At 35.1% G+C, this 14,620-nt stretch overlaps 1 protein-coding gene across 1 annotated transcript in view; it reads left to right on the top strand.

Annotated features, from left to right (window-relative positions):
- The window catches only part of Gpr158 (G protein-coupled receptor 158), a 412,097-nt gene that overhangs the window by 226,817 nt on the left and 170,660 nt on the right, over window positions 1-14,620 (top strand). Inside the window, exon 4 of the mRNA XM_005386897.1 lies at window positions 4,989-5,212. Coding sequence (XP_005386954.1) covers window positions 4,989-5,212 — 224 coding nt within the window. The remainder of the gene's footprint in view (window positions 1-4,988; window positions 5,213-14,620) is intronic.

The following is a 14,620-nucleotide window of genomic DNA, read 5'->3' as shown; positions in this document are numbered from 1 at the left end:
GGCAGGGTTTCACTATGGAGTTCAGACTGGCCTTGAGCTCACTTTGTATCCAAGGCTGATCTTGTACTCACAACGATCCTCCTGCCTCAGCCTCCTGAGATCTGGGATTACAGGTGTGAGCCACCACACCCGGCACCTGCTATTTCTTTAATCTTCTATTTCTTTTATGCTATAATGTCCCATACTCACTCTGCTTTCACGCACCAGTCTCCTCATGTTTCCTCACATGTACCAGGTGGGCTTCCAGACCAACACCTCTGCTCTGGCTATTCCTCTGCCTGGAATTCTCTCCACCCAAGTCAGTGTGGTTACTGTCCATTACATCCTTCAAATCTTTGTTCAAGCATCACTTTGAGAGTAAAGACTTCCCTGACCACCTCATTTAACTTTTCAACTCCCACTGCCGTCATATTGCATTCCTCTCACTTTGTCCCGATCTGTTTTAACTCTTGGCACTTCTCAGTTTTCACATACCTTTTTTTTAACCTCTTGTGTTGACTACTAACACTTTTGTCTCTTTTCTCCCACTAAAACATAGTTTTGACAAAAGTAGAGAGCTGTGTTTTGCTTTCTGATTTATCTTACTAAAACGGTGTCTGACACATGGTTTGAGACTCAAGAATAGCTTTTGAGTTCAATAAGAAATTTTTGAATAAGAATTTTTGTCTTGGGGCTGGGGATTTAGCTCAGCAGCACAGCACCTGCCTGGCAAGTGCAAGGTCATGAGTTTGATTCCTGGTACCAGAAAAAAAACAAAAAGAATTTTTGTCTCTGTTGAATGCTATATAATTTGTGCTACTACCCTTACCTTCCCCAATCTTTCACTTATACTTTATTAAAAAAAAACTTGAGTATGCTCCAAAAACATAACCTATACAACAGAATAACAACTAAATATGAAGAAATTATGGGAAAGTAAAATAATGGTCATAATAAAATAATTGTACACTCTAGAAGGCTGAGGCAAATTGGTCATAATAAAATAATTGTACACTCTAGGAGGCAAGGCAAAAAGAAGATTGCAAAAAAATTTGAGCCCAAATTTGAGCCCAACTTGGGCAATTTAGTGAGTTTCTCTGTCAAAATAAAAAAAAAATTTTAAATGCCTGGGAATGTAGTTCACTGTGAAGGTCTTGAACTCAGTCCCCAGTGTAGAAAAAGAAAGTAGCTTTTGGCCAAGAGTGGTGTTGCATACCTGTAATGCTAGCCCTCCACAAGGCTGAGCCAGGAGGATTGCAAGTTCAAGCCCAAATTGTGCAATTTAATGAGATCCTGTCTCAAAATAAAAAATAAAAAAGTTCAGGGGCATAGTCTAACATGAAAGTACTAGGTTCAATCCACCATACCACTGGAAAAAAATCAAGGAGGAAATAAGAATTTTTAGATTTATTGGAAATTGACCATGATTTTGGTACTGAATAAAAAATATGCTTAAGAGTGACTGATAAAAAATGATTAAAATTTTACAATGCAGCAAACTTGTCAAATGGTTCTGAAATATGACTGGGACAGCATGGTCATATCTACAAAAACTAACAGCTCAAATGTGCTAAGCAGTTAACATATAGCAATAATGTTCAAGTTGGAATGATTCAAAGGCTTGCTGATCTTTGCTCATCCCCTTTGGGAGACCTACTGTATCTCTGCAGCTATAGTTTAAATTCCCATTTCATTTGTGAGAAAGTAAGTAATATATACTCAATGCAAATAAGTAGGAGATTTTAAGCCAATAAGCACATGTCAGCACATTTAACTGATGGAGAAAGCAAAGATTCAATTAACAGAGACAACTAGCTTTACCTTCCACAGGTACTTTTATTTCACTAATGTAACTTTTTTAGAGTTCTATTTATGCCACTTTGGTTTGTTTGGGGTATGTTTGCACTTGTTAGCAATCACTGTCCTTTCTTATTAATGTCCAATATCTGAAAAACCATCACATTTCAGGTACTTTCTCCATTGTTCTTGGTAGTTTCTGATGGGAATGTAAATTCAGTCACTGTTCTTCCATTTTGGCCCAAAGGGGAAATTCTAACCTTAGCTTCCCAAATCTGAATCTCAGAGCTCATACTTTATCACCCCCAACATCCAACTTCTCTTACTACTCTATAACTCTTGAGATTCTCTTGTTCTGAATCCATGACATTTTTATTTTATTCAGTATGGTGACTTTGGTGGGTTAACCAGTTTGTACTCAAGACTTAGTACATTGTTTCCCAAGTCTTAGTTTCTCATTCATCTCAGCTTCTGCTCTGTGTGCCCTAACATTCTCAAGTTTTTGTCTGCATCAGATACCTGCTTTTTATCACTTTAAATTCCTCTCAGCCCTACCTTTAACTCTAGCCATTGGGATGACTATTTCCTACAGTTCTGAATGGCTTTGCATCAAACCAGTTGTACTGTGCCTTGCCTCAGACTCGAAATCTTTAACATGATTCTCATTGTCAGCTATGGAGCACCTCTGAAGTCGTGATGCAAGAGGCAGGAAGCTGTTCAGAACTCAAGAGAGCATAATCTAGGAATGCAGGGTTGTTCCTGACTCTGGTCCTTTGATCAATGAGTAATGTGAATGGAGAAATAATTCCCTCTCTAATCTCAAATTGACTTAGATACATGAGGTCCCCAGAGGATAGTGCACCAGCTGCCCCCAGAGAGTGAAGGCTGCCACTCCATTCTGTCACCTTATGTTGGCCTTTTTTCCTTTTTTTACTTGTCTCTTCTTTTACTCTTGAAGTGTATTTTCATAATCACATGAAAATAAAGACTAAAACTGTCACTGACGCAATCCTCTTTACTCATTTCTAGCTGTTCTATCCTATTTATTTCTATGCTTTAGATAATTATTTTTAAAAAATCATAAGACTATCTCTCTTGACTAGGTCTCCTAATAAGTCATACTACCTTACCTAACTGGGTCATTTTTCTGTGAGCTGATCCAGCAAGCCATCTTGGATTGTTTTGCTGTCTCATCTTTTATGTCATCAGCCTCAAAACTGCTTTTTTCACTGTCAGTATGCATTCTTACCTTCTTTGTTGAGAAATCTAAAACTGCAAGATTGGCTTTCTTTTCTCCTCCCGCTCCTTCTGTTTCTGCTCCTCCTCCTTCTTTCTTTTTTTTCTTGTTTTTTTAGTTCTACATAGTTTTTCCAAATGATTTCTCTTTTCTCCAAAACAAAACAAAAACAAAGAAATTTTTGAGAATCTTGTATAATTCTTTTTTTCCAGTATTAAAGGACGTGCTTTTAGAGTTAATTTATTCACTGATGCCCTTGAATGTATACAGTCTGAACTAGTAACTTCTTAGGCCCATTTTTCATAGTCTTTTGTGTCTTTCCTTAGTTCTCAGTGGCTCCTTATGGTGATTACAACTCATTTTTTTTGTTTATTTTTTTACACCGTCTTCATTCCTCTTTACCATGAACTTTTCTTTTTCTTTTTTTTTTCATTTGGTGGAACATTCACTGAAATAATATCATTTATTTAGCCCCTAAGTCCTGACACCTAATATCTATCTCCATTAGTCTTTGAATGTACTATCTTAAAGGTCCATGAGAGATAAAATCATCAACTCCCATAGCCTTTCTCCTCAGTCATCATACTTGATCGCATTCCAGGCTTTTCCAGGTATTATGACATTGTAAATGCTTCTACTTGTCAGGTGTCTTCCTTTTCACATTCTCAGTCATTATTTCAACTGCTCCCAAATCTTTCTGTAAGTTCTCTGTCTAATACTTATCTGGCTCCTACACTACAGTCTTACTATATTATTAATATTTCTCAGATTTTGTATTACTTCTGCTAGACAATGGATTGGATCACAACTTGAAATTGTCTGATAATGGAATTTAACATTTCACTCAGTCCTTCTTAACTCGCTTCTTTTTTAAAAGAAATTTCTTTTTTCTTAATAGTAATATCTTCTTTTACAGCATGATATTCCATTATAATTTTGTGATTATATGCTAAGGAAAAGTAGATAAACATACTTCAAAACAACTGTGAAGTTTTAACTAGAGTTGAAAGATGTAGACTTTCTATTAGTAAAATGCTATTACATGGAAAAACCTCTTTCCTGAATTCCTCAACCAAAATTGTGTCTTATACTAAACTGGGTGAATACTCACTAATGTCTTTTATGCTGAGTGCCTAGTTGGAAATATTTGAGTTTTTCATTATTTGTTATTAGTTGAATATTTGTTGGTGCCAAAGTGAACACAATTGAGAAACTAAAAATAAACCTTAGGTACTGAGCTTCAGAGCTACCTTCCATTGGATAATTGAAACAGAAGAATCTAAAATTAAATGGACGATCAATAACAACATTTAGCAAACACTGTGGAAATATCCTATGGGTATGCAAAGTGGGAAATTATATAGTAGCTTGTAAATATGGACTGGTCTCTAGGCAAAGCATCAGTATTGTTAGGCAATTGCACATTGAACAACTGTTAAGTACCATTTTATCCAATTTAGTCCTAATGAACTTTGTAGATGAGATCTCTGCTGAATTAAAAAACAATCAAAGCCTCATTTTAGGTTCTGTGCCCTCTAGGTCAAGTTTCATAAGTGATATAAGTGAAGGTTATATTTACTCTCTATATAAAAGAGGTCAACTTTCTTATCCAAATTCTGGTTAATTCTTTAATGATTATAGAGGGATGGGATTTGTATTTTAGGGAATATCATCATGTGAGTGGTAGATGATGATATAAAAAGCTCAGTGGACTATTTTCTACCCTCAGGAGTTTCATTTCCATTTTTTCTAATTTTTCTCAATTACTCTGAGTGAGAATTTTAAAATCAAAGGCATCAAAGAATTTTGTTTGAGTTAAAAGGCAAAGTAACTCTCTCTCCTAGCAGGAGAGTTAACTAAAGGTCTATAGTAGATGTGGAAAGAAACGAAGAGGCAAGCTGTGCTTTCATCCTGTACTCTGCCTCACCTATCTCGGAGGTGCAAATGACCCTGTGGTTTTGTTCGGAACTTTCAGGAATGGATCCGGATCATCAGTCTTCAGGAAGTGGGAAAGGGGTGTCAGAGGAAACCCATGTCTGCCTGCCCTGCAGAGAAGGTTGTCCCTATTGTGCTGATGACCGCCCATGCTTTGTCCAAGAGGATAAGTATCTACGACTTGCTATCATCTCCTTCCAAGCCCTGTGTATGCTGCTGGACTTCGTCAGCATGCTGGTGGTCTACCACTTTCGCAAAGCAAAGGTAAAAACAGGTACCCTGGTTATGATCTTCCTTTTTATTATGAAGTAACCTCTTTTTTCTAAAAGTAGATTTTCCAAGTCCTACTACTTCTCTATTAAGCAGAAGTCTTTCTTTGTATAATATAAGTGGATTAGAGCATGAGAATTATATTCTTTAGCTACCAAGCAAAAATAGGGATTTAATAATTTGATACTTTAATGTATTCTTTTATAGGATGTTTCTCCCTCTTTAATGTGGGCTTGAGTGCCTACTTGCATTGAAGGACTGTCTTGATATCATCTCTGTGGTATCTAAAGAAATTTATTCTGCCCACACTGACTGTATTGTTAATTTTTTCATTTCTAGAAGCTTTGTTGTGTTTATTATGTTTCATTTTTCTCTTAGTCATATTTTAAGATGGTAAATGCCTTAACTATTATTGAGCACATTATACTCTGAAGAATAAACTTATTATCATCTTATATTTGGTCTAGTGTCCCAGGATAACAGTAGTCCTTTGAAGACCTTAACTTTTGAGAGAATTTGTTCTTTGATCCTGTTCTAAGAAGCCAATAATACAAGAAAGTATATGTTTCTCAACTAGGAGTAGACAAAATATTAAAATATTCAGGGCAGAGTTTTCCAAGGGAACTCTATCCAAGAGCTTATCAATTAATGAAATGCAACCAGTATTATGTTTTAGAATTTATGGTTCTTCTGTTACAGGAGGTTGTTTATACTATTAAAAAGAAACACTAAGACTAAAGTTTCAGCCTTTTCTCAATTTAAAGGATATCTTCACGTTGGCAAGATTTTACAGATTGGTTTTGATTATAGAGTTTCTTGAAAGTATGAAGTGTTCCCATTACAAATTTTTTTAAAAAAGCAACTTTCTGTGAATGGTATTTATTATAAAGCCTCAAGTTAACTTTTTAAAAGGCTCTGTTAAGATTGAGGAGGATGTATTCATTATGTAACGTTATAGGCTTTCATAATTACTTTAAATAGTTTCATTAACAGAAGCAAGCGGCACAAATTAAAATTCACTTTGAGTCAGCAAGAAAGCGAAAACAGACAAATTGCTCCTCATTTAACTAATACTTGTCTTTCTTTTGCAATGAACTATGTGTTGAATCCTATACATAAAAATAGTAGGCAAATGAAGTTAGGAAATATGTAACACCTAGCTAAAATTAATTGGTGTTTTAGGAACCAATCAATGACAGAGCAGAGAAAATTGAAAGGTCTACTTAATAAATTTTTTTGAAATCTATCTGATATAATGAGTTTATTTATACAGCAGATAATACATTGTTCTTTATGAATCTTCATCAACTTTAATCATTAGTTATTGCTGTGCTCAGTAAATGACTCAGTAATATATGGTGGTGAGAGTATCACCTTGAATATTGGGTAACTTATGATGTATCATCTGGCTATATCAAAGTCATAACCTATGTTAATGTTACTCAACATTGACAAAATTATTAACTTTTCAAATTACCTGAAACTTCTTGTGAAATAGCAGGTTATTAACCAAAATTATGAGACTAGATAATGTCACATATCATTTTGCCATATCTCCTATCAATACAAGGTAGTTGGAATAAATAAATCTAACTTTATTTAGTTTGAGGATGGTCACCTCTTGAAGACCATAACGTAATGAAAGGGGTATATGAGTTAATAAAGTCAATGATTATAGATCTTGTATATTGAAGAAAGCAAACATTGAAGCTATTTTTCTTGTGACTTCAATTACCAAAAGCAATGGATTAATTATAAAAGCAGTAAAGAATGTTCAGTATAGAGATTATAGATCTATATCATTTAGAATTTGGGTTTGCTCTGTAAATGTTTCATGTGTCTTTGCAACATTTCTTTAGATAGAGTAGTAACCTGATGATCCCTTTTCGAGAAATATTTTCCTAAGATATTTTCCATTACATTCCCACTCATTGACAAAAGAACAAAAGCCATTTAATATATCACTTTTCATTTATTTTGATGAAAGAAAAACAGATCCAATTGCAATATAAAATAAGCGTAACAATGGAGGCAATGTACAGACTCTCAAGTGTAACAATGGAGGCAATGTGCAGACTTTCAAATACCAAATATTTGAAATTTGTAATGTACATGTACTAACTTAAAATATTTGAAATGTGTAATGTACACGTACTAACTCTCCATGAGGAATGTAATCACAAACTGTGAACATGCACAAATAAAAAAACTTAATGAAGAGGAAATATTTTGGGGACAGAAGCACCAAGATAGTGGAGTGGTTAGCATCAGAGAAAGAGCCTCTGAGAGTTACCATCCAAATGCTGGAATATAGCAATATGAGGAAGACAAGAAGGGGGGAAGTAGGTCCCCTGGACCCAGGAAGAATCTGAAGTGCAAATTGAACCCCACAGAGAGAGTGAAGAGAGAAACTTCAGCGAAGAAGAAAGAGGTAGCTGGCAGCACCTTCTCCCTGAAAGGGGACTCACTGTGCAAAAATATTTGGTGCATCACCAAATATTTTGTGTAGACTTGAATTCTGTCCCAGTCCCTTGCCTACTATGAGGTTCTGAGACAACTTCTGAGCCAGGCTTAGCCTAGTGTTTCTCCTTTCTCAGACAAGGTTAAGACACCATACAGAAAAATTGACTCAAAATAGAACATAGACCTAAATAAGAGAACCAAAGCTATGAAACCTTTCTTGAATAAAAATATGCATAATTTTTTATGACTTTGCCTTAGGGAATATTTTATAGATATGAAATCAAAAGTATAAATGACAAAAGAATAAATACAATTGAACTTCATGGAAACTGAACACTTGGATATCAAAAAAGTCATCAAAAATATTTGCAAATCATATACAAAATATATACAGAACTCATAACTAAACATTGATAAAGCAAAACCAACTTTAAAAATATGGAAAGGATCTGAATAGGCAGTTCTTTAGAGAAGATAAACAAAGTGATTATACATGCTTTAAGGAGGCTATAGATTACTAACATATAAGATTGCTTTCAAAAGTTCATGAGATAATTTGTGTAAAATATCTTTCAGTTATTCTTTACTAGGCGTTCATGCAAAGTTGTTCAGTCATTTTGAACCTCTTTTTAAAGTTAGTAATCCATGCATACTTCCCATATTGGAGGCCAAATATGATGCTTAAAATATTTGAAAGTATAAGGAGTTTGAAAATATACTATGCCTGTTTGAAGTAGACATCCCAGCTCAATAAGTGCTCATTCATCGTCTCACGGGAGACCACACAAATATTTCTATGCTGGAAGTCTTTTAAAAATTTACTATGCATGTATTTGTATGTGGCTTTTTATTCTTTAAAATTATTTTTAAAATAATTACGTGTGCAAATAAGCTGGTAGTCTATTTACCTAGTCATCTATATCATTGATCTTTCAAAGAAAGTTCAGTTTTCCTCCCCCTTCCCTGTCTCAAAATAAAATATTAAAACTAGCTGGGGAGATAGCTCAATGTGAAAGCCCTAGTACAATCTCTATTCTTGGGATCGGGGAGAAAAAGAACAAAAATTTGAGAACTAAAATGGAGTAAACTCTCATTTCAGAGATCAGAAAACCCTGCTGCTGAATCTGTGAATTGCCCAGGATAGGCAGTTAGGTTTGGAAATGTACATATTTATATTTTGCCTTATTCCATCTCATAAAGAAACACTTCTTGGACACTAGATGTATAAATGAATATGTTGAATCTAAATGAAGATAAGGATAGAAAAATTATTATAAGTAGAGAGTGAAATGAACTAATACAATAACAGTGGATTCCAAAGGGCATATGTACTATTTTAATTCAGTGCCAGAACGAAGAGCCTTTGTAGGGTTTTCCTGCAGCAATGCTAACAGGAAAAAACAAGCAAAACCAAAATGAACAGTCAATGAATGAATTGCAGTATCTGGAAGATAAAAGTTAACCACTCAGTGAGAGGAATCTCAAACATTTCTTGCACTGATTCTTGGAAGAAAATTCTCCTGTAGATTCTTGTATAGAGATTGTTGTAAAGTGTAATGAATGATAAATATCCTTACATGGAATATGGTATAATTTTATAGATATATTTCTAATATTTTTTCCAAATGTGTGCTAAAATTTAAATGCTTAAACATAGCTCATATAAATTACTTCTATGCAGTCTAACAGACTGTTCTTCAGTGTTTGATGTCAATACAGGAATATTCTTGGAGTGACTAGATTATACTTGTTCTGTATGCAGCATACATGCCACCACCACAAGGTTTATGAGAGATATATGACTATCTTGCTCATTTCATCTAGAATCAGCCAAGATATCATTTTACAGTGATACTTGCATATCACTTGCATGTTTATAGAACCACAATTGATAATAGCCTTTATGCCCATCAGCAGATGAATAGATAGAGAAAATGTAGTATGTATACACAGCAGACTACTACTGTGCTATTAAGAGTGATAAACCTGAATCATTTGCAGGAAAATGGATGCACTTTCAGGCCATAATGTTTGGTTAAATAAATCAGACACAGAAACTTCAATATTGCATCATTTGTCCTATATGAGAAAAGTAAAATATAAGTAAAGAGCAAAATAAAAAATAGATAATAGGAAAAAGAGAGGTAGATCTTTTGCAAAAGGGAAGGGGACCAAGAGAGTGTGAAGGGGAGAGGAATAAAAGGAAGGACACTTTAAAAAGCATTGAAATGTGTAATGTACACGTACTAACTCTCCATGAGGAATGTAATCACAAACTGTGAACATGCACAAATAAAAAAACTGAATGAAGAGGAAATATTTTGGGGACAGAAGCACCAAGATAGTGGAGTGGTTAGCATCAGAGAAAGAGCCTCTGAGAGTTACCATCCAGATGCTGGAATACAGCAGTATGAGGAAGACAAGAAGGGGGGAAGTATGTCCCCTGGACTCAGGAAGAATCTGAAGTGCAAATTGAACCCCACAGAGAGAGTGAAGAGAGAAACTTCAGTGAAGAAGCAGGAGGTAGCTGGCAGCACTTTCTCCCTGAGAGGGAACTCACTGTGCAAGAGGAAAGATTCAAACCTGTGGACACACAATGACTGCTGGCCACTCCAGAGAGCTCCACAGAAAGTCATAGTAGTGGAGGGGAGCAGTGGACATGAAGGACTGCACTAGCTGGTGGTGAGTGCTGAGGGCTCAGTAATCCTGTGTCAGAGAGCTGTTGGCTGGGAGACATCTTGGAGAGGGGCTGGCTGATTGCAGAATTCAGGGTGGCTGCCAGATCCATCTCTGCTTGGCCTGAGGAAGGTGCACTGATGCCTGTAGGCTGAATGAGTCTGGTCTCAGCCAGAAGGTGCAGGCTCGCTAAGATTATTCACTACCCCACCAAACAGCTACTGCTGGCTTGCTGGGATAAATCAACATGAATCAGGACTCTGTCTCTACAAGTTGTCTACCAGTGACAGCAGAGACAAACCTGGCAGTGCATATTATTTTTCTTTCTCTGTCTCTTTTTTTTTTTTTTTTTTTTTTTTTTTTTGTGTTTTTTTTTTTTTTTTTTTTTTTTCCTTTGGTTTTTTTATTCTTCTCCTTCATTGTTTGATCTTGTTTTAATATGAATGTGAATATGGTTTCTAGCCTCTTTGGGGCTCTTGCCCTCTTCTGTTCTTCTTTTTATCTCTTTCTTCTCTCTTTCCCTCCAGTCCTCTGCACCAGTTTGTGAAAGTTAGTCTGATCTCCCTTTTTCTTCCAGCCTTACTTCTAATTTCTTCCTCTTTTTCTACTTCTGTATGTTCTCCCTACATCTTTTAAATTTTAACCCTTGAGGGAAGAACTGGCATATTAAGGACTTATATACTCCATATAATTTTCTGCTTTGTTCTGAATTTTGTTATATAACCACAAATCTATTTCATATGGTTAAAGGTGGCAAATTAGTGGTTACCTCTGTTTGTCATTTTCTAGGTTGTGCTTGATGTATTGTTATTGCTGATTGTACCACTTTAGCCATAAGTGACATAATTGTTCTAAACAGCTATTCTTCTTGGTATTCCAAGACTGGGATTGATTAAGGATCATAGAAAATATTATGCACAGTGCCAAAGAACCAGTGGCTGTGCCAAGTAGGCAGCAATATCTCATCCCCAACAAACTGAAGAGGTAGGATCTTCCAACAGACTAAAAACCCAAAACCAGCTACACTCAGAAGATGCCTCAGAGAAGTAGTCATTTCCTAAGGGTTTTAAATACTAACAATAAAATGACCCACCATAGGCAATTTACAAGCATTAAACTTTAAAAAAGAAAGGAAAGCATTAAACTTAAAAAAAAGATAGGAAAGCATTAAACTTTAAAAAAGAAGGAAAATGAAAAGCCAATTAAACAATATGCAACCCCAGGCATCCAGTTCACCACAGGCAAACACAGGAGACAATGATGTGGGATAACCCAAAAGCCACCCATGTGGCCTCTCTGAAGCAAGGGACCATGAGAAATCAATCCAGTATCTACTAGATGAGGCAAAGAAGAATAATTTAAGATTGGGTCCAATGAAAAAGTAGGAGATAGCACAAGTGATATTAACAGACTGTTCATAGATGTCATGGCATAAAATTTCCTTGGTAGGGAAAAAGAATTTAACATACAGAAAGGTGAATCATATTAGCCATGATCCATTAGCTCCAATTAGCCATAATCAAAAGAATCTACACCAGACATATCATACTCAAGATCTGAGAAATTCAACATAAAAGTAGCACCTTAAAAGCTGCTAGGGAAAGGAAACAAATCTTGTATAAAGGATAGCTCATCAGAATAACAGCTGAATTCTCAGCACAAACCCTCAAGTCAAGGAGAGTTTGTACTGAAGTTTTTCAAGCTCTAAAGGAAAACAACCTTCAACACAGATTGATGTACCCTGCAAAACTACCTTTCAAAACTGATGGAAAAGTAAGATACCTCCATATCAAAGAACATCTGAAGAAATTTATGACCACCAGACTTGCACTCCAAAATGTTTTGAAGGACATTCTAGAAAGAGATAACAAGGACTAAAAGTCCATGAACACCAACAGAAGATATCCATCAGGCAAGGCAAACAATTAAAGAGAAAGAGGGGAAAAATTTGGAGGGACCAATAACAGGAAAATAACCTGACAAGGATGAGTCAAAACATACAGTTATAACCATCAATGTTCATGACCTCAATTCACCAATCAAAAGACACAGAGTGGAAGAATGGATTATGAAGCAAGATCCAGCAATATCCTGCATATAAGAAACACATTAATTCAAAAAGAAATGTATAGACTGAAAGTCAAAGGATGGAAAATAATACTTAGTGTGACAGGAACCCAGAAAAAAGCAGAGGTAGCTATCCTATTTACAGGCAAAGTGAATTTCAAGCCAAGACTGATTAAGAGAGACAAAATAGATCATTACATCCTTGTAAATGGAATAATCCAAGACTAAGAGATAACAATCATAAATAAATATGCAACATATACCAGTGCAACCAGTTATATAAAGCCAATATTAACAGAGATAAAAAATCAAATAAGTACTAATACAGTTATATTGGGGGATCTCAATACCCCACTGTCACAAAAAGACAGATTAACTGGACAAAAAATCAAAAATGAAATATTAAAAGTGAAACAAACTTATGAACAAATGGACATAGTAGATGTCTACAGAGTGCTCCACATCACACCATCAGTATACACATTCTTCTCAGCTGCACATGGAACATTCTCCAAAATAGACCACATACTAGCTCATACAACATTCTTAAGTAAATGCAAAGGAACTGATATTATCCCATGTGTATTTTCAGACCATAGTACAATAAAATTGCAAATCAATGGCAAAAAACCCATAAGAACATCATAAAAATATGGAAATTAAATAACACCCTACTGAACAACCAATGGATCACAAATGGAATTAGAGAAGAAATTATACATTTTTTAAAATTAAATGATAATGATAATACAACATACCAGAACTTATGGGACACAATGAAAGCAGTTCTAATAGGGAAATTTATAGCAATGAATACCCATATCAGGAAAACAGAGCAAACACCCATAAAAACTTAATGTTCAACCTCAAACTTCTACAAAAAGAAGAGCAGGCTAAGCCAAAGCTTCTACAAGGGAGGAAATAGTAATAAACAGTGCAAAAATTAATGCATTTGAGACTAAGAAAACAACACAAAGAATCAATGAATCAAAGAGCTGTTTCTTGGAAAGATTGTAATAAAACCAAGAAACCCTTAGCCAACCTTATCAAAAAGAGAAAGAAAAGAATCAAATCCACATAATTAGCAATGAAAAAGTTGAAATCACACAGACCCTGCAGAAATCAAGAAGATCATCAACACCTGTTTTGAGAACTTGTATTCTAATAAGACCCAAAATACAGAACAAATTGACAGAACAAAATGCAGAATAAATTACCAAAGTTGAATCATGAAGACATAAAAATCCTAAATAAGCCAATATCAATCAGTAAATTTGGGGACCTAATTACAAATCTACCAAAAAAGAAATGCCTAGAATCTGATGGATTCACTACTGAATTCTACAAGACATTTAGAGAAGACCTAATGTCACTAACTCTCAAACTGCACTGAAATTGAAAAGGAAACAATACTCCCAAATTCATTCTTGGAAACAAGCATTACCCTAATACCAAAACCTGGAGAAGGACCCAACTAAGAAAGAGAGCTACAGGCAATTTCCCTAATGAACATAGTTGAAAAATCCTGAGTAAGATACTTGCAAGTACAGTGCAGCATGTCATCAAGAAGATTATACACCATGACCAAGTGGGATTCATCGCAGGGATACAAGGATGTTTTGACGTATGTAAATCAATAAATGTAATAGAGCCAAGGATAAAAATCATATGATCATCTCAATAAATGCAGAGAAAGCTTTTGGTAAAGTCCAGCACCCATCATATGATGAAATCATATGATCATCTCAATAAATGCAGAGAAAGCTTTTGGTAAAGTCCAGCACCCATTCTTACATAAAATTGGAATAGATGGTCTTTTTCTCAATCTGGTAAAAGCCAACTATTACAAATCAACAGCCAACATCATACTAAATGGACAAAAAAATGAAATCTTTCACTCTAAAGTCAAGAATAAGACAAGGAAGTCCACTGTCTCCAGTCTTATTCAACATACTCCTGGAAACTTTAGACAAGAGAAAGAAATAAAGGAATAATGAGAGGAAAGGAAAAAGTTAAAATATCATTATTTGTGGATGACATGATGCTCTACATAGAAGACCCCAAACACTCCATTAAAAATCTGCTAGATTTAATAAATAAATTCAGCAATGTAGCTGGATACAAAGTCAACACTCAAAAATCAATAACCTTCCTATAATAACAAACTCACTGAGAGAGAAATTAGGGGAACAGCAT

The sequence above is a fragment of the Chinchilla lanigera genome, unplaced genomic scaffold (assembly GCF_000276665.1).
Source record: "Chinchilla lanigera isolate Chin_1 unplaced genomic scaffold, ChiLan1.0 scaffold00028, whole genome shotgun sequence".
In the NCBI taxonomy this organism is placed as follows: domain Eukaryota; kingdom Metazoa; phylum Chordata; class Mammalia; order Rodentia; family Chinchillidae; genus Chinchilla; species Chinchilla lanigera.
This window is presented reverse-complemented; position numbering and strand designations above follow the sequence as displayed.